Genomic DNA, 21055 nt, shown 5'->3' on the forward strand with positions numbered 1-21055 from the left:
CCGATATAAATTGATAAAATACCTGTCGAGCTGACACATCTGATTTTGCCAAGGGAACTACATCAGTATTTGAAGAGAATTTTTGCCTCATTCCCCACCCTTTTTAAGCTGGGGTTTCCTTGCCATTGACAAGTGGGGTAGAGTTGTACCCGTGGTGACAGAAGAACTTGCCATAATTAGGTTTTAACTGCCACGGGCATGTAGACAATCTGGGATAATTAGTGGGGCCACAGCTCCACAGGGATTTGCTTAAAGGACATTTTGACCCTTCGGTCTCATGGGTTCCACTGCTTGGTTTATTGCGTCTGAAAATAATAAATGGCATTCAGTGAAGCTCCAGCAATAATAATGCATCCCAAATGTCTATTTTTGCCATGCCCCCAAGACAGAAAGAATATTAAAAAAGGCTGCAAAGCTTCGCTTCCCAGGACCTTCTCAGTCCCCAGCAGCAGCATCCTGCTGGTGAAGGTGGATGGGCTCATTTTGGGGTGATGGTCTCCATTCTCCAGCATCCCCCATGGCCCAGGACAACATCAACAGGACTGGGAGCAGAATAAAAGCCCTTGCAGAGATGCAAATCCAGGATCACCCAGACCTCTGGTTGCCCACACCTCTGTGCCAAGAGGTCACAACGCTGTGGCTCAAGCATCACCAAGGTTTGGGGAAGCAATGGTGATCCTAAACCAAGCGTTGGACACCAGTTGTATCCATCCCACAGGAATCTCAGGACACGTGGAGCAGTCACAAGGTACCTGTGTTGCCTTGGGTGGACCCAAAAACCAGCCATGAGATTCCTGTGGCCACCACAGGCTCAGCAGCCAGCAGGAGTTTTAGAGCCCACCAGAAAATGGGAATATATTTGCTGCTGTAGCAGAGTGCCAGGAGCCTTCGCTGGGTTGTTAGTCACTGTTAATGACTACACCCTGCCCTAATATTTAATTTACAAAGGATAAACTGCCACTTGGATTAATTCAGCATGATGAGTGCTGAGTAATTTGGAGAAGAAAAGAGAGGGAAAAGTAGCTGGCGGTTTGAGAAGTGAATTTGTAACGAGCTCTGCCCTCAGCCTTCAGAACTCACACTGGCAGAAGGGTTTGCAGGACAGGACTGGTGTCCTGCCCCAGCAGGGCACGGGCAGAGGCTGTGCCATCCATCACACCACAGCCAAAACGCTCCCACAAGGGTGGCGAGGCCAAAGCAGGAGCCAGGCAAGCAGGAAGAAGGGAATGGCCTCAGCAGCATCTGCTCCAGAGGGACAAGAATGTGGCGATTCATGCCCAGCACAAGCCGGCTTTGTCCTGGATCACCTCAGGCTCACCCTTCCTCAAGCCACAGCCTGGGAATGCCATCTGGCTTTGCAGCCCAGCCCCAGGACCTCAGTTAATTCTTTGAAGGCTGCAGATCCATCAGAATTCTTCCCCCTGACCCCTTTCTTTGGGACAGGCAGAGGCAGCCCATGCACCCCGCTGCTCTCCAGTGCAGTCTCCCAGGAAAACAATTCCTCCAGCGGGAGCCAGGCAGATGGTCTGTGGAAGATGTGCTGCTTGGTCGTCTGTCACAGCCCTCTGAGAGTCTGTTTTCAAGACTGAGGGTGTTTTTTCAATACCTGAGGACCAGGGAGCCTTCCTTGGAGACAGGATCGGCCTGTGTGTTGCTTAACCATCTCCATTCCTAGACTGGCCTGGGTGGAGACATAAAACTGGGATGTTCCCTCACCAAAGGAGACCAAGCTCCCCCTTGGCAGAGAAAATGTTTTGGTATGAAAAAAAATTCATCCCTGTCCCTTAGCAATTTAAAACCTAGGGAAGGGGAGAGCCATGGGACAGGCAACTCCACAAACCATGTCCAGTTCCTAAAGCTCCTCAGCTCCCCAAATCAACTGGCCTGCTCTGCTCTGCTCAGGAGGTGAGTAGAGCTGAAGCAAGAGGGAAAGACTCCCACAGCAGATCACTGCAGCTTTCTTACCATGGATTGCACTTGAAGACTCCAAGAATAATTTGGAAAACACCTCTAAGATCACCAACGTCAACTGTTAGCCAGGAAATGGGAATTTCTGCAGAGAAATATGGGAAGGTGGCTGCATCCAGCTGCTCTGCCCTGCTGCTAAAAGGCAACAGAGAGCTGCCTGACCTCAATATTTATAAATGGGATGAACTGAGCAGAGCCCCAGGGCAGCTCCAATGATGGCACTTTGCTCCAGCCAGCTCCAGGCCACACTCGGGCACAGCCAGCAGCCTGGAAAAAATAAATCACATCTGGGTTTTCCACCATCAGCAAAAAACCCTTTTAGAGCTCAGGGGGTGGAGAGGAGCAAAGAACTGGGGTAGCAGCGAGATGATTCCTGCAATTACATCCCTGGTTACAACCAGAAACCAGAGCCCTTTTTGGCACCAAGAACTCATGAAGTTTTCAAAGGTTGGTGCTCAGTGGAGAAGCTGCCAGGAAGCCAATGGCTAGGTGGCCAAGGAAGCTGCTCCCTGCATAAAGAAAAATCAGGTCTTTCACCACAATGGATCATTGAATCCAACTCTTGGCACTCTCCCTGCCACCACCTTAGCAGGAGGAAGAGCACCATTATTTATTTCTGAGGGGTTTTAACCCATAATCCTTGCAGAGCCTTAAGCAGCCTCTGCCCAAAAGGGGCTGCCCTGCACACGAGGCTGTTTCAGACACAGATGACTAAGGAGCAGCAGAGGGGTGATGGTTCTCAGGCTGGGGATCAGGCAGCACACAGCACTCCACACAGCCAGACAGGAAGGGTGAGGACTCGGGTTAGTCACTGGAGTTCTTTGGAGCAAGGCACCCCTCCCTGCTCGAGGAAAGCACAGTCTAACTCCCAGGGGTAAATCTGTAGAAAAGAAAGGCATGAAGCTTTGAGGATAGCAGGGTTTTTTGGACCTGTCCATCTACCTGTTACCCTGTTTGGGCTGACATCTGGGGACAGGTGGAAGAGATGGATACACACCATACACTCCCACCCAACCCCTCTGCTCACAGCCTCCCACAAGCACCCAGTCTGAGGTCAAATCCAGCACACTCAAAGGGGTTTATTCAATCACTGTTTTAATAGACTTGAACAGACAACATGGTTTCCGTAGCAAAGGATAATCAGCCCCACCTTGTACAAAAACAGAGTTTAAAAACATAAAAGGAACACAACCTTAAAAAAAAGCCCAAGAACGGGTATTTGTTTTTTAAAAAATTATACAAAAGCACCTCTGCCTCCTCACACTTTTCCTGCCTCCTGGAACTTCTTAAAGAGGGGTTCATCGGCCCGCAGGGGGAAGGTCAGAGCCCGTTTCTGGTAGTACATGGAGTCCATGGCCAGGTTGTCGATGACGTCGGCCAGGAGATGGGCTCTCTCCACGGAGCTGCCCGGCGCGTCGTAGCCCAGGGCAGTGAAATGCACGTGCAGGTGGTGGTAGGAGGGCTGGTAGTGCAGGTAGATCCGCAGCTGGGAGCCGGGCACGCCGAAGCGCTTCACTATGGCCTCCTGCAGAGGGGAAACAGAGCTCAGCGATGGCAAAACCTTGGAATGGATGGGAAAGAACATCCCTGGATGGCAGGAAAGGTGGAGAGAGAGGTAAAAAGGAGTTCAGTTTCCTCACAGCAAGGGAAAGGGGGACGTTTGGAAGGACAGAACTCTTCTCCATCCTCCATTTCAGCCTCTGCAGGGACAGAGCGAGGCCTCTGGCTGCCCCACTTTTAACTCTCCATGATGGGATGTGCTATCCACCCCTATCATTTTCCCTTTCACCCTTATCACTCCAACTCATTGGAAAAGTAACAGGGATCCGTTACCAGCCAGTGTAATTAAAGCTATGAACAGCAATGGCAAACTCCAGCATGCCGGCTCTGCCCGCTGCAATCCCCTGACTAATCTCTTAATTAATCTTCCACCTTCCCTAGTGCAATTACTTTCCAAATTCTAACACAGCAAAGGAAAGAGAAGCTACTGCACAACCATCTCCCAAACACGCCCTGTGGAAAAAACACATCAACCAGTGAGAACAGGCAAGGGATTGGGACAGGGCTGTTAATATGAAGAGCTCACTGCTAACGGGAAGTACAGAGCATTCCTACAACACCTGGATGTGGCATGATCTGGGGAAGGTGCTGATGGAGAGCAGGAGCCAGGCTGTCCAGGCAGACATGGCAACACAGCCCTGTTTCATGACTCATGTCCTGAGGAGCAGTCCCCAGGCAGATGCTGTGCCAGAAAACCCAGGGAGTGCCTTTGCAGAGGCAGCTGAGCTCTCCCTGGCCAGGACAGCAGCGTGGGACCAGGCCCACACTCACCTTCCCTTCCTGCAAGACGTTCCTCAGCAGCGGGAGGTGCTCGGCCGTGAGGTCCCGCAGAGACTTGATCTCCCGGCGGTGCACGAGGGCGATCAGGTACAGGTCATCCAGCTGCAGAGACACGGGGTGGGCATGGAGGGGACACAAAGAGCACATGGAGGCAGCCCTGCTTGGGACCTGACACACCATTCACAGCTGCTCAGGCTGTTATATAGGGATCCTGGTACCATACAGGGATATTTGTGCTGCACAGGAATACTTGTGTTACACGGGGATACTTGTGCCAAACACGGATTCTTGTGTCATACAGAGATATTTGTGTTACACAGGGATTTTTGTGTTATAAAGGGATTCTTGTGTCATACCGGGATACTTGTCCTCAACACTCATATGGGGCTGAATCTCCCAGTATGGGATGAGCTCACCCACAATCCCACTGCACCTCAAAGCACTATTTCTGGTGAAACTGGGTTTTGTCCAGAAATGAGCAGAAAAGAACAGCCTCATCCCAGCCCATAAACAGTGGGATCACAAATACTTTCTCAGCTTTACAGGCAGATGGAGTGACCAGCCCTCTCACACTCTGAGCACTGTGCTGCCCTTCCCACCTTCACATCTTCCTGAGCACCTCAAAAAGGCTTTGTCTGTGTGACTGGAGGCTGGAGACCAGGTGCTAGCACCCACCCAGGTGTCTGGAGTCACTAAGCCCTTGCCAACACCCCCCATGCACACCCCACAGATTTCTCAGTGACAGCTGAGCTGCAGTCTGCTCAGATGAACCTCTACAATGCACCACTGTTGGGGCCTATGAGCCTACAGGGGGAAAAGCAACAGCAATGCCCTGGAGAGATGCACCTTAGGCTCTGGGCATTCCTCAGAGCTCAGGGTGAGGAAAGAAGCTTCCATCACGGTATTCTGCAGCCCTATGTTCATTTGTACCTGCTCTGTCCTCCCCACTGGCCTGTTGGCCTTCCCTACCCCTCTTACACTTATATGTTCATGTTCTAGTAAGTTCTCCCTTCTCTGTTACCCCACTGGTTTATGTAACCCTGCCCATCCACCCTGGCATTCCCTGTTAGGCCCTTCCCTGTGCCCTCAAGACCATTGGATCCCTGATGTTTCTCTGCCCCCTCTTTCCCCGTATTTATACCCTGGACTCTCCTTTGTCTTTGGCCCCTGGACCCCTTCAGGGTGTTGGAGCTCCATGCCTGGACCCTCCCGTGCCTTCCCAGCCGAGCTGCTCTGTGTGTGTGTGTGTGCTGGTGCTCTCGTGGCTCCTGCCTGCTGCTCTCAGGGAAGGTTGTGTCCACCACCACTGCAGACTGCAACAAACCACAGAGCTAAAACTGAAACTGAAAACTCTCCTCATGATAAGCTCACTACTTGTCCACTGTGCAAACAGCTAGACACTTGTGAATCCCATCAGTTCTATAAATAACAATTTTCAAGACCTAATTGGTCACTCCACAAACCCAGGGCAGTTAAAATATGTCCCTTGAGCAGCTCTCAAGACAAACTTTTGGCATCCCCTGAAGCACTCAGTACATTCAATGTTTAACACGACACAAAGTTGCAGATCATTACACTTAAAGAAAAAAAATCCCAGCCTCCTCCAGCTCAGTTAGTGGCTGTATAATTTAAACACTGGAGAGTAAAGGGTTTGGATATTTGAGATCCCGCAGATCTCTTCACAGCTGTGAGAAACCCAATGCAGCTCTTTGGAGAGAGATGCTTGTCTCAGAGGATGCTCTCAGGACCCTTCACAAAGCTCTTGAAGCACAGCCATGCTCAGGGTTCCATTTGATTCCCCTGCACAGCTCCAGAAAAAGATGGTGTATCAGCTTGTGCTCTTTGGCTCCAGGCTGGCTGGTGAGAGGATAAGCAAACAGCTTTTCTCCTTAGAACAACATCTGCATGTTGCTGTTTGAAACAAATAAGCCTGTTGCTAAAAAGGCCTGCAATGATGTCATGCCAGGCATCACTTCAGGCAACGCCTCAGGGCTCCTGCAGATTTGAAACCAACTCAAAAGTTGTGAAAGAAAAAAAACAGACCAAAAAAAATTTTAAAACAGCCCAAGAAACCAATTCAAACCATTATGAAGGTTGGGCAGCAGCACCCAGAAGGCTGAGGCCAGCGGATTTCACACTGCTAAAGGGAATTTTCCCCCTCATCCAGTAGTCTGAAATAACTGCAGGTGAATTAATAGGATGTGCGGGCCAGGGACTAAAGGAGTGAGGCCACACTGCTGAAAGGACTTCTGAGGGAGGGCTTGGAGAATCCTGCTGGGAGCTGCATCTCACCTCCCTGATTCCATCCAGCAGCCTTGCCTGTCAGGTGGGATGTGGCAGAAGGAACCGGCGCTCCCTGGCCGCCCCGGGGCTGTCAGGATCAGCTCTGGCTCAGTGCCACCCACAGCCAAGAAGGAATTCCTTGGCTCAAAGGCAACCTGGATGCTGTCTCACCTGCCTGGGAAGGAGATCAGCAGTGCAAAGGGCCTGGATAGCTCCAGGGGTGACTGGGGTACAGACAGCAGCCCAGCAGCTGTGCAAAGTCCAGAAGATCCTGTTCAGCACTCCAGAGGCAACAGGAACACAGGGAAACCTCCCCTAAGGACAAATCCTACCACTGAGGCACTCCCTGACCATGCCAGCTGGGAGCTGTGGATGCAGCAGGTTTCTGGAGAAACCCAAAGCACAAATTTTAGCCCATCTATGATTTTAGCCCAGTCCTGATGTGAGTTGCAAAGCTTGGTTGCAGCACACAAGGATATCCATCGAGGCTTTGCTCACAGCCAGGAAAGCGACAACATGCTGCCTGTTTCAGGATCCCTAAATATTGCTCCACTGTAGGGCACTGAACAGGACACATCCTACAAGCCGGACATGTATCCCCTGTGCTGCAAAATCTCATCAGGAAGAAGGGTGTGCCTCTGGTGACCAAGTGGAAATTCAAGCTTAGTTACCCCATCACCACTTGACAGGGAATTTTTGCAGTAAGTGATGTACAGGGAATTCACAGGGAGCAGACACTGCCCTGCAGGGACTCCCCGAGACAACTCAACTCTGCACCACAAACAGCTGCTCCCTGCACAGACACACAGGATGGAGCTGCCCACCAGCAGCCTTGTGTTTCCACTTTTTGAGTTTTAATTTCCAAGTCTTAATCATACAGCAACTCTCACCACATGCCCCTGCAGAGGCATATGAGGATCAGAAACACAACGGGAACTTTTTTTGATGACACCAATTTCAAGGGAGGGGTGTGTGTATGGAGTTTCACCTCCCCAAACTTAAAGCATGAAAGGGAGCCAGAAACCAAGGAATAATTCTCAATTTAGAATTACAGCGTGGTCTTAAAAATCACTTTCACCAAGCGGCCACTCCCACAACGGGTAAAGAAGCTGCTCATCAGCCAAGAAACCCCGGTTAACACTGTGAGGGAGAGTTAATTGCAGCAACCAAATGACAACACAGCTGTCTGTTTGCACCTCAACCAACAAAACAAAAAAACAGACAAGTTCAGCAGAACAAACACAAAGGATTTTGGTTCAAACACATCCTGACAACATTTGGGCTGATATGGACAAGTGAAAGTGAAGCTAATAAATACATCTCAGCAGCAGAGAGAACAGCCTGGGTCTGCAGCATCCCTAATGAGCTTGTGCTGAAAGGCCCTGGCAATGGCATCGCTAACAAGAGTGTGCACAGAAACCTACTCAGACTCTCTCAGGGTGCTCTTAGCAGTCTGAAAGTGGACATTTCCTCTGGATTATATTCAGACAGGCAGCATTAGAGGAGCCAACTGACCTGGTTTTGATTCCACTTTAAATCTGGAACCAGAACAAAGCCATTGGAAGGATCTGGGTTTTCATGGACGATTCGATCAGCCTCAGCTTTCTTCTCCAGGATATTATACACCCACTGAAAGAGAAATATGTGATTTATTAATCAGCAGAGAATTAAAAAAACAACACCTCAGGCATATTTAGCCCTAGCTCATGGATCACTGCACATTCTCTGCAACTTGAATATATTATAAAACCCACCAGTTTTATTTTAAATGACCAAATAATTTATAATTAATTAGCCATAAAACACTTCATCAACCAACAGACTCCAGAATATTATGAGCACTTCAGTAAAAGCAGTGGAACCCAGGTCTTGTGGGGCTCAGCACACACCTCTTGCTGCACCACAGGGCTGTTTACATCTTTTTTACCCCCCAAGCTGCAGCAAAATCTTTACAATCAGGTCTGGGAAGGGAACTTGGCTGATTCTGTTCCCTGTTCAAAGAGGAAGGAGCAGAGTTGGATGTGGCTCTGGCTGCTGGCAGCTCTCTGCAAGGATACGAAAGGCCTGTGGGGTTTTTTTGGGCAATGCATGTCTCTTGGCTCTCTGGCTGATTAGAAAACAGCTCACCACTCTTCTTCTTCCATACTTAAGGTTCCAGCCTCCAGCCTGCCTGTAATCCCTGCTCTGGTTATCCCCCCGTGCTCCTCCTGCAAGGCAAAGCACCATTCAGAGAAGAGTTATGGAAATGGAAGATACCAGGGATAAGTGACAGAGTAAGACCAGAGAAAAGCACCTTTGCTCTCCCTGGCTCCCAGCCTCAGCTCCAGCATCCTTCTTTACACTTCCAAAGTGCATGTTATGCTCTAGCTTAAGCCTAGCTTAAGTACTGGACTGGTAAGAGAGTCCTCAGCCAGGTCCCTGGAAGGTGGTAACACAAGGCAGCAGGGAATTGCTAAAGCTTGAAGTTGAAAATGTTTGGAAACATCCTTTTCCTCACCAAATATAGGTCTGAAATATTCTGGCTGCTTCAGGTGGGTAGGGAAGGTGCAGCCAGTTTCACAAATATACCAAATGAGCTGGGCTGGCAGCGCTGTGCACACCAGACACTTTGGGGGAAATCCATCAAGAGTTTCATTAATCTCATAAACACTTAGGATTGCTGCAAACTGACCTAAATACATCTGGAGGGAAAAAACTACTTCTCGTCCCTTGATCTGGGATTTTTGGCTTAAATTGCTATCCTTTCTCCTTAGCATCATCTTAGAGATTAGATTTTTCAGGTGATTCTCAAAAACATGGCACAAGCTCACTCTGCTCCATAACCCCAGGAGGGAAGTTCAGAGGGAAGCTCAGCAGAAAACGGACATTTGCCTTTTGTTGAGGTTTTTAAGTCTGCTCTGATCACAAGTGCCAAGCTATCAGTGTCCTAAGTAAGTTCACTGATCAGATGAGCTGAATTTTAAACCCAAGGCTGCCTCGTGATGGGCAGGTCCTTGGCTGACTACTCCTGCTGCTCCCAGCAAGCAGAACACATGTCCAGGGACTAGCACAATAAAACCATTATCCTGAAAGCATCCACACTTTGTATCTTCCAGCAGGAAACACAGACACCTCTATAGTCCCCTAGTATTTCTGTCACCCCTCACATTTCCCCTTCCACTTGGCAAAACCAGTTGGATAAAGACAAGGAACAGCATTATTAAATCCCAGAGGTCAAGGACTGAGCATGATTTCCCAGCAGATGCTCCTGATGGTCACCAGGAACATGTTTCCATGTACTGAAATCAGCTCACAAGAGGCAGAGTGAGAGCTCAAGCAATTCCTGAAGGCAGCTGCTACACCATGAAACGTAAGAAATTTGGGAGCAAAAGCACAGTGAAAATATTCCATGAAGGCTGTGGCCTGGAAGAAACCCACACTTGTCTTTCTCCAGCTAATAAATGCTGCAGTTAAAGGCAGCAGGGAAAATGGGGGAAGGCAGAGGGGAGCATCCAAGGCTCCTGGTTAATTTTGGGGAGTTGTTTTTAATGGAGAGCCTCAGCAGCCCCAGGATTTGGTTTATTCCCTCTTCTGCAAAGGCTGGCATGAGTTGATTCCTACAGATTTGTATTCCTTTAGACTCTAAAGGAGAAAGACAGGGAGATGAACACTCAAAAAGGAGAAAGCCAAGAAAAAAGCTGGGGTTGCCTGGGGCAAGTAGGACACTAAAAGTAACCGTTTCACCATATGGAATATGGACTGAGGGGCTGAATGGCAGGAAGAGTGAGTTGTGATGCAGGAATCCAAGCACAATCTGTGCCTTTCCATTTCTACAACTACCCAGAGATTCCTAAGAAGCCCAGTGACCAACGCTCAGGAAGCCAACTTTGGAAAGGAGAAAAAGAGTCAGAGTTTCTCCAGAAACCATGGGAAAGGCAACTCAAAGCCCAGCTCCAAGCAAACATTTTTCTGCAAAGATAGAAAAGGATGTCCCAGCCAACCAAATAAGAGGGGACGGCACTATGGAGCTGACAATGCAACCAACAGGGAGATGAGGCAGAACACTCCCAGCTCTCCAGCCTGGGCTTCAGAGAAGCCTTCTGACAGCAGCATTTTGACAGAGGAGACCGAAGACGTGTGTCTGCAGGAGAGGCATGGTACCCATACCTGGATGCTGAAGCTCTGGGACTGGATGAAGGGCAGGGTTATGTTCTTGTAATCCTCCCAAGTTTCACGGATGAGGTGCACTTCCTGACGGAGATATTTCTGGATGTGTTTCTCTGTGGCAGGGTACACCACTGTGGCTTTGATCTCTAGGAACAAATATATTGACTGAGTTACCAACCACATTGCTTTCTTCAGTCCCCAACAAATCTGTTTTCCCTTCCAAAAAATGCCACATTAAGACATTTTGAAGAGAGGGTGAGGAAGAATGGACATGGAAAGCAAACAAGTGCTTTAACCTCCTGCACAGCTGCTGCTTTTCTGGAGGAAGAAAAAGCCAAGGGCACAGCCAGGGCCTGTCTTTTCAGTTCAGGTGGAGGACTCTGCTGTCTGAGTTTTTCCACACTCGCTCTTTCACACCTATTAGCAACATCAGGGCAGAGATGGGGCTCCCAGGGCAGTGTTTACGTGCAGTCAACAACCAGGACAGAAACACCACCCTGGGGACAGAGACACATCTTCATACTTAAATTCACAGTTCACAGGACGCACCCAGCAACTTCATCCAACCACAAACCCAGAAGAACTCCAAGGAATAGCTTCTTCCCAGAGCTCAGTCAGAGTGCTTGGCCTCAAGCCCCAAGCACAGGAGGCAAAGAAGTCAAAGGCACAGGGAGAGATTCAAAGCAAACAACATGAGCTGATAAGTCAACACAGCTCACGATGAGCCAAAGGAAGAGGGCTGAGTGACTCTTTGCCCACAAAAAGCATTTCAGTATTTACCCTGGCAAAAAGAAAAGATTTTCTGTTTGCCTCAAGATTGGAACTTTGCTGCATAATTTCTGTGGCACTGAACAGGATGCAAATGCTCACCTTGTCAACCTGGTAGCTGTGATATCATAGCAATACATCCTACCCACACACAGGGCCAAAACACACAGCAAACATCCGTCTTTGGACAGGATTGGATGTGTGATACAGAGCCTGTCACGAAGGCAAGCTGCTTTTGTGATAAAAGTTCCAAGGGAACAGGAGTGTCTCTGCCTTCCCAGCTGACACAGAGCTGCTATAAACTTCAGTGCATGAAGGAGAAAAGCCCCATGAGCCTGGGCAAACCCCAGGCAGAGTGAGGCACTGTGAACACTGCAGTCTGTCACAGAAATCCATGGGCTGCACACACAGCAGGGAACCAAAGTTGTGCTTGAGTACATATACAGGCTAGCTAGACACTGAATATAAACACCTATTTGTTCCCAGAGCCAGGATTTAGAGTGGTTTGAGTCTTTTTTAGTTTTCTGCTTTCTGTTTTTTTAAGGTCAGCACTGCACAATCAGAGAGACTCTGCCTTTTCATTCCATGCCAAACCCAGCTTAATGAAATCCACAGGAAAATGCTGGTAACATGAAATATGAAAATGCAAACCACAAGGGCAGTCTGGTCTGATTCCCACCATACACATGTTCAAACAAGGTTGTTTTCCAGGACTCAATTAGCACTTCTAGCAGGATGATGTAATACCAAAGGAAAAAAGACAAGGCTGTAGCTCTCCTCACTTAAAAAGATCAGCAAAGCACTGGGGAGAAAACAAAAAAGGCAAAAGATAAAATACCACAGCCAGCCTCAGGCTGAAACTTTCCCAATTTGATTTTATACCCCAAAAATAGAGCAAGAACTACAGTAGAAGCCCCTCAGTGCTGGGTGGTGATAACCACAGTGCGTGGGGGTGCAGGGGACCCATAATGGCTTCTCTGGCACCTCCCCAACTTGGGGGCGGCTGTTCATGGTGCAGAGAGCTCAGGGTGCTTTAAATGAGAGATCACAGAACTCCTTAATGTGCAGCTGCAGCTGAGCAGATGTTCGGAAGAGAAGGCAGGGGAAAGGCTGTGGTTCACTTATGATTATTCCCCTTCTAAAGGTCTCATCAACCCCAAAATGCCCAGCAATGCTAATGAGCATCAATCACTGCAGCCAGAGAGGCTGTTTGATACCTGCTCAGAGCCTGACAGTCCTTAGGAGCTGCACACAGGATGCCAAGTCACAGCTGAGCCTGGGCTCGACTGCAGGAAACATCCACAGCGAGTCCAGGCTCGTCCCGAGATCTTTCCAGTGCTGGCACACAGCCACACTCCAGTTTCCAAGTCTGCTCCTGGCAGCTCCGTGTGCACCGGAGCAGCACGTAGGCCGTGGGGCACCCAAAACCTGCCCTGGCCTGGAAACGGGGGCAGGGAACCGCTGGACACGTGATGTGGGTTTCTGAGCTGGCTGGAGCATCGGGGATTGTCTCTGCTCACATCTGAGTCACATCAGCCAGCCTGTTCCTGAACGCCGGCCCGGGGCCACCACAGAGCATCTGTGGTTTATTCTGGAACACAGGACTGACCATCAACTAACTGGAGGTTATAAAAAGCCAGGAGGTTTAATTGAAGGAACCTGGATGAGCAGGAGGTAGAGAACAATTGCCCAGGCTGGTCACTCTGCAATAGGCATTTGAGAGGAATCGCCACAGTGCTCAGAAACTGCCCAAGAGAAAAGGAGGCTCAGACTGACCAGGCAAACAATTCTCCCCTCTCCTGCTAAAAGCAAGACAGGAAGGCACAACCCAAGACAAAAGGAAAAATCAGAACACCATTGGGGAACTTAAGGGTAAAAGGGCTGGATGCAGCTGCTGTCAGGAGGCGAGGACAAAGTATGAGCAGAGAGAGCTCATGCAGGTAGGAAAGGGCACACCAAGCTCACTAACAATGCCTCATCCCCTTCTGTGCCACACTGTTCCCAGGCTCTGCCAAAATCCCCCTCCAGCTCAGCACATCAGTGAGGAGAGGCCTTGCACTCTCTTCTCCTGCCCCACTGCAGCATTAACACTACTGCCAGCCTGTTTTAGACAGATGTAACCCTGCCAGGAAGCCACGAGAAGCACACAGGGCAGGCAACCTATTTGTCCTTTTGGGCAGAGGTGCTTTTTCCTCTCTTCACTAATAGGAAGTGGAGCTTTCGTTTATAAGCTCCCTAATCAAGCTCACCATCAGCTGCAGGAAGGTGCCAAGGCAGGGGAACAACAGGCAAGTCAATTTGAGCTCTTGCAGGCTTTTTTCCCTCTTTCTTGCTGCACCCAGCTCTGAGCTGTCTTACCACCACCAGGTGGGAAGACAGCACCTTGGATGCAGCCCTTTCTGCCCTAAGTAAATATAGTAAACACACAACCTTCCCCTCTGCATGAACAGTCTCTATTTGGTTTTATGATCACAGCTGCAGAGGAGTCACACAGAACACTGGATCCCAACCCAGCCCCAGCCAGGTGTGCCCATGGTTTGTCCCAAACAGCTGAGGCGCTCTTTGGTGAATGAATTAAAGCTGCAAAGGAAAAATCCCGCAAGAGCTCACCATTTCCAAGACCAGCACATGCCAGGGCAAGCCAAGCATGCTGCCAGGGACTCAGCTAAGGCTGCCTGGCCCCTGGGGCTCAAGCCAGGAGGACTTAGGGGGCTCAGGGAACTTTAGCTGCAACAGGCACTGCAAAGAGGAAAGCTGCAGTTTACCACCCCTGCAAAACACAATGACACCTCCCACCATCCTCCAAACCACCCCACATGCTCCCACAGCTTCAGCCTCAAGCTTCTTATTTTAAGTGTAAATGCAAGAAGTTTCCTTGGCTGGGCAAACCCGAGAGGCAGCCAAAGCATGGAGACACAGGGAGAAAAACCAGCCTTCCCACTGCAGCTCCTGCAAGTTTCTCCAGCTCCTCACTGCCTGAAACCAGACTCTTTTTTGGATGTGGATTACTTCCTGCATGACTGAAAACTTTCCTTCCACCCTCTCCCACTTTTCCCACAATTTCTCCACCCCATGTTGGAGCAATGGAGCCAGAGCTTCTCCTGTTGTGCTTGTTTTATTATGTTCTTATCTTAATATAAAAAGATAAGAAGCTTTGGCCTGCAGCCAGGGAGCAAAGACTCCTTAGAGGACTCGTAAAAGTCCTTAAATCACACCAGCACAGCTTTGGAGAAAGATAGTCCCACAGCAGCCAGACACGAAGAGGCTGCTTTTTGCCACAAACATATCAAGCTGTCCTTGGCAAATGGGTGTGAAGAATTAGATGTTATCAGGCAACATGCACATGGAACCATCTGGCTTTTACAATCCAACCTTTGGTAGTCAGAAAATGTTTCCCTTTCTGTGAAATCAGCCCTTGCTCACCCTGCAGAGGAAACCCAAGGCTAGGGTTCCCCTCATATCTAGGCTTAAGCTGCCTCTTAAACCAAGGCAACATCCAGAAAGTGGCCTTAAAATAAGATGCACGTGCCCGCCTTTGGTAGCAGCACAGTCACATCAGCTCTGATACACTACTCCCCACAAATTCACAAAGTCCTCTCTCCTCACTCCACGGGTTTGAGTTGCCCTTCAGAAAAACTCTGACCATTACTGGCTTGTCTGCAAATGTTATTTCCCATTTTCCCTTGACACATGCAGTAAAATCAATGAGATGAGCAAGACTCATCTGGTGCTACCTTCACACCAGTGTGCTCCAAGACCTAAAAGTATCATAAGAGTGAAATTCATCTTCCCCAAGTGAAATGTCTCTTCTGAGGTCAGAGAGAGACATTTTTTGAAGTAACGTGCTTGAGCCTCCCTTTCTGTTGGGAAGGATAGATAAATATAATTGCCCAGCAGAAGAACCACAATAGTACAGCCAGGATGAAAACAATCCCCCCTACTGGCTGGACAATGCCCTTACCTACAGAGGGGTCCAAAAGTCAAATGGACTGTTGGATCTCACCCCAATGTATGGTTCATCCCACACCTGTAACCCTCCCCTGAAACATCAGGTGTCTGTGACCCCATTGGCCCAAGTCCTGTTCCAGGCCACCTTGAAGCCCCCTGACAAGGGGTGTCCAAGGGGCCAGATGCCTTCTTGGAACTTCCCCCCTCCTCTTGGATCCCCCCCTCTCTTGGAACTTCCCCTCTCTTGGTTTTTTCCCCCTCTTGGAGTCCCTGCCCTCCCCCATCACCTCATGTGCTGCGAGGCGGGACCTTTCACCATCCCGAATAAACCTTATCTTCTAAGAGCAACCAACAGAGATCTCTCATCCACCCAAGCCGTCCTGGAGCACCCTACTTAACACCTTTCCCTTTCATTTGGCCTCCCTTTCCCATACAAACAAGTCATCATTGCATGGGGCCTGTGCTGGTATGACTGGGCACCTGACTCCCTTCACAGAATCACTGGGTTGGAAGAGACCTTCAAGATCATCAAGTCCAACCCATGCCCTGACACCTCAACTAAACCCTGGCACCCAGTGCCACATCCAGGCTTGTTTTAAATACACCCAGGGATGGTGACTCCACCACCTCCCCGGGCAGCCATTCCAGAACTTTATCACTCTTTCCATAAAAAACTTTTCCTAATATCAACCAAAATTTCCCTTGGCACAGCTTAAGGCTGTGTCCTCTGGTTCTGTCAGTGCTGCCTGGGGAAAGAGAACAACCCCACCTGAGCACAGCCACCTTACAGGAGCTGTGGAGAGTGACAAGGTCACCCCTGAGTTTCCTTTTCTCCAGGCTGAGCACCCCCAGCTGCCTCAGTTGTTCCTCACAGGGTTTGTGCTCCCAGCCCCTCTCCTGCCTCGTTGCCTCCTCTGGACATGCTCAAGCATCACAACATCCTTCCCAAACTGAGGGGCCAGAACTGGACACAGCACTCAAGGTGCAGCCTCACCAGTGCCAGGTACAGGGGAAGAATGACCTCCCTGGTCCTGCTGGCCAGCACAGAGGTGGGGACAGAGTGAAGGAAGGCTCTACTTCCAGAAGAGCCCCAGGTACCTGGGAGCACAGAGAAACAAGCTCTGGAGGCAGCTCCTCATGGCATCAGCACGAGTCACCTACAGTCACCACTTCCACTGTCTCAAGGTCTATCTTACCTCAGAAGCAAGAGGCTGAGTGTGGCAGGGTTCAGCTGCCCAGGATGCTGTGAAACCCCCCAGGTAAACTCCTTCATCACACAACACAGGACTGTTCCAAGAAACTGCTTAATGCCAAAGTCTGGCCTTTTCTACAAAATATTTTACTTTATCTTGTACCCAAGTGTAAACTTTCAAGGACCAGGAGATAAAACCCTGTAACCCTAACCCTGCAACTAAGGGGCCAACAGACCCTGTGCAAGGGCTCCCTTGGGTCTCCACATTATCACTGGAAATCCCAGGCCAGTCAAACCCTGACTGCAGCTTTACAGGCAATTCTTCCTGTTTAGGTTTTTAAGCTGCAGTCCTCATGTGAATTACGTCTTTGGGCTGTGACTCAGCTCCAAAGGGTAATTTCCTTCCCCTCCTGACACACAGGGCTGTTTCCCTGGTGCCAGCCCACCAGCAGCTCATGCAATATGCCCACCAAACAGCTTTTTGCTGCTAACTGCTTCAAAATAAGAAGCCCCCTTGCTCTCCAATCCAACTGCTGCCTGGACAGCAGCTCCAGGGTCTACAGCCCCCTCCTGATCTGCTTGGGTCTGCTCAGCACCCAGAGCGAGTTGAGGAGTGCTGAGGAAAGGGGTGGGAAGCAAAGATGCACCACTGGGTAATATTTCTGCAAAAATTTACCTTTCAAAGACAAATTCAAAAGCCATTAAAAAGATAAAGCTGTAGAAAGCCAGAGGCTTCTTCCCCACTCAAACATGCAGGAGGGGTTTTGCACCTGGCATAAGCCTTAAACAAAATAAGGGATTCTGTTATCAGAGCAATGTGGAGTTACACAGAGCTGCAGCCAAGTGCTGTGAGGAAGGCAAAGGCCGGCAGGGCTGAGCTGGAGGCAGCCCAGGGGATTTCAGTCTTGCAATGCCACCTTGTGGGAATCACTGCAACTCCTGCCGGGCTGGAATACAGCAGGCACCCAAGCAGGATCTTTCCCAGCCAAAAAAGAGAAGCTTTAAAGCCTTCCTACAACACCCGTGGTGTTATGTTTTCCTCAGACTGAAACTCACTGTAACAACAAAACCTTTAATTTTGAGTCCTCCACACGAGAAAAGAAGTTTTGTACAATTCAAGCTGACAAATCCAGACTGTGTTCCCTCCTACACCATGGGAACAGAGCTAAAACAAATGCATTTTGGAAAGGCACATCAAACATCCTGAAAATTAAACTTGGCCCAGCAACAACATCTTAAGGCACTCAGATTAATTTTGACTATTAAATCTGTTTGGCTGTTATTGTGTTTATGGAAGTGTTGACGTGGAATTTACCACTGCATTTCTGGAATTTAAGTATGTACCAGCATTGACATGGAATTAATTGTGGAAGGTGATTCAGCTCTGCTCAGGTGAAACCCCACCTGTAGAGCTGCCTCCAGCTCTGGTGTCCTCAGCATAGGAAGAACACGGAGCCACTGGAGCAAGTCCAGAAGAGGCCATGGAGATGCTCTGATTGGAACAGCTCTGCTCTGGAGATAGGCTGGGAGAGCTGGAGGTGCTCAGCCTGGACAGGAAAAGGCTTTGGAGAGAGTTTAGAGCCCCTACCAGTGCCAAAGGGGTTCCAGGAGAGCTGGAGAGAGACTGAGGACAAGGGATGGAGGGACAGGACACAGGGAATGGCTCCCACTGCCAGAGGGCAGGGAGGGATGGGATATTGGGAAGGGTGCCCAGAGCAGCTGTGGCTGCCCCTGGATCCCTGGCAGTGCCCAACGCCAGGCTGGACAGGGCTGGGAGCAGCCTGAGACAGCAGAAGGTGTCCCTGCCCATGGCAGAGGGCTGGAACAAGACAAGCTTTAAGGTCCCTTCCAACCAAAAACAGTCTGGAATTCTGTGATTAAACTGAAGTGCCCAAAGACCATCACTACAGGATACCCTCCCACTGGGACCAGAGTGCCCTTCACAGGATGAGAGCCTTCCACTGCAGCTCCCCAACCTGCTCATCAGTCCTTGTCAAATTTGGTTATCAACAGAGTTTTATAACACACAGATTTGTGAAATCCTCAGGAGAGTGAGGCTCATCTGCCTCAGCACTTGAGGTTACTAGCACTTAAATCCTCCCCCACATACAAACTGTCTGTCCTTACCAGGTGACATAAAAGATGCCACCATGGGATGAGAAGCAGCTGCATGTGCTCTGCAGACTGTTCTAAGAGAAACATTCTGGAAGGAGACAACTCTCTCTCACCCAAGTAAGAGCACTGACAAGCACCCACAGAGAGCCTCACACCCCTGAGCCTTTCTGCACCTTCATGTACAAGCTCATCAAGCAATGGCCATTCAGTGCCTCATCAGCCAAGCCACACGCCCACAGCATGGGAAAAGGGGGATGAAACAGGGCAGCACCCAAAGCCTCGGGATGAGACATTGCCTTCAGCGTGGCAACAACCCACTGACCTCCCCACCTGGGCCAGCTGTGCTGCTGTCACCAGCCAGGGTGACACATCCAGCAGTGGCACCCACCCATCCCTGGAATGGGCAGGAACCATATCCTGCCACCCAGCTGCCCACCCAGGACCCCTGGGCAGGGCTGAGGGCACTTACCACTCAGCTCCGGGGGAGGGCTCAGGTAGAAGGTGCAGTAAATGTCATTGTGCATCTGCAGCTCTGCATTCATGAGCTTCTTCAGCAGGTCTGGGATCTTCTCCTCCTGGAAAGGAGTCTTTTCCAGGATGACAACAGCATCTGTGCCCTCTCCAGAGAGGCCAGTCCTCTGGAATATGAATGGATAAAATCATCAGGAAACACAGATCCAGCACTGGGTGGACAGTCTGAGGTCAGGGATCACGGCAGACACCTCACAGCCCCCCAGACCTCATGACCAAACCCCCTGCAGGCCAGACACCCATCCAAAAATAAACAGCACATCTGCCCAGAAGCACAGCAGGAATTTGCTGCCACCAGGGAACACAGGTGGTTTTTGGGGGAGCAGGGGATGTGGGCAATGACTCAGCCCATCTGCACCTCCCCGGATGCTCCCAGGTTTCCTGCTGACCCATAGCACCAATTTCATCTCTGACACTTCCCAGAAAGAGGGAAAAGGCAGGCGTGGGGATTTGCATCATAGTCAGAGAGCAAGTTCTGGGGCAGGGGGCACTTACTGCTGCCCTGCTCCAAGGAACCACAGCTCCTGATCCAGAGGCCTCAGTGTGCTGGTTTTAGGAGGTGCTGGGTGTGGAACATCCCCCAGCATCATTCCTGTCTGTACAAGACCCAGGTGAGGCCTCACCACACTACCTGGGGCTCCTAACCCGGTCAGCTTGAGAAGAAAGACGTGTGCTAATGCCTTTACAAACAATTTGATAGGTGTTTGAAATGAGTATTAATGTCTCTATTGACTTTGGGCAGTTTGGTTCCTGAAAGAGAAAAGAGCCTGCACAAGCCTGAACTTCTGAACTTTGAGGGGAAAATGACAGGTTTAAGGGGGGATATGGGGTAGGCAGTTCAGGAAGGCTCCCTGGTACCTCAGCCAGTGGGGAAAGGAAGGGCAACAGACAGCCAGGAGTTAGGATAAAAGGGAGGCTTCAAAAGCTCGAGACAGAAACACTGCGGGCATGTGCCCCAGTGGACTCTTTCTGTGCACTGGAATAAGGTGGAAGGACTCCTCTATTTCCTTTTAAACATAAACCTCTGGCGTTTGTGGATTTTCCTGACACGCTCACAGGGCAGAGCAGGTCTGTGCCCACCGACTCAGAGTATAGAAGCAGCCTGGAACCTCCCCTTCCTCATCTCCTACTTGGATGCTTAAGGAGACACGTGCCGAGGCAGCTGCACGGTTGCAGAATCCCAAAAATTCTGCAAATTTTCCTGCAATGGCTGTACTATTTACAGTCCCAGAATCACCACGCTGCTTGCAATCCACTGACACTTCAGCTACCAAGCACGAACGGCGCGCTGGGATCCAAAAGCACCAAATCACACCAACAAGAAAGGATTGCGATAAGCTCTCCAGCCGCCAGCTCCGCCCGTTTCGGGCAGGGCCAGGCGGGAGAAGCGGGCCGGGCCCGGGATAAGCGGGAGCTGCCGGGGCGGGGCCGCGCCCTCAGCGCGGAAAATGGCGGCGGCCGCCCCCGCCCCCCCACCGCCCGCTACCTCCGCGTGCAGGAACACGGTCTTGTCCCGCGCCGACTCCCGCAGGACGCGCCGCACCCGCAGGTCCGAGAGCGTGAAAGCGGCGGCGGTGCCTTGAGGGGCGTCCCCGCCATTCTTCTCCTCCTCCTCCCGCTTCCTCTTCGGCTGCGGGCCCTCCGCCATGGCTCCCGCCCGCCCCGCACTGCGCACGCGCGGCGCCGCACGGCGCCCCCTGGCGGCCCGGAGGCCGCGCGCCCCCGCCGCTCCTTCCCCCCCCAAAGACAAAAACACGGAAAAAC

At 50.4% G+C, this 21055-nt stretch overlaps 1 protein-coding gene across 1 annotated transcript; it reads right to left on the minus strand.

The window, feature by feature from the left end:
* Positions 1-3046: 3046 nt before the first annotated feature.
* On the minus strand, positions 3047-21015 carry DCPS (decapping enzyme, scavenger). Its single transcript, XM_012570807.5, has 6 exons — positions 20778-21015; positions 19230-19398; positions 10738-10883; positions 8107-8220; positions 4300-4410; positions 3047-3493 (listed from the first exon to the last, which is right to left on the minus strand). The coding sequence occupies exons 1-6, from the start codon at positions 20937-20939 to the stop codon at positions 3227-3229; spliced, it is 969 nt and encodes a 322-aa protein (XP_012426261.4). The 5' UTR covers positions 20940-21015; the 3' UTR covers positions 3047-3226.
* Between the last annotated feature and the right edge of the window lie 40 nt (positions 21016-21055).

This window comes from Taeniopygia guttata, chromosome 24 (assembly GCF_048771995.1).
Source record: "Taeniopygia guttata chromosome 24, bTaeGut7.mat, whole genome shotgun sequence".
Lineage (NCBI taxonomy): Eukaryota > Metazoa > Chordata > Aves > Passeriformes > Estrildidae > Taeniopygia > Taeniopygia guttata.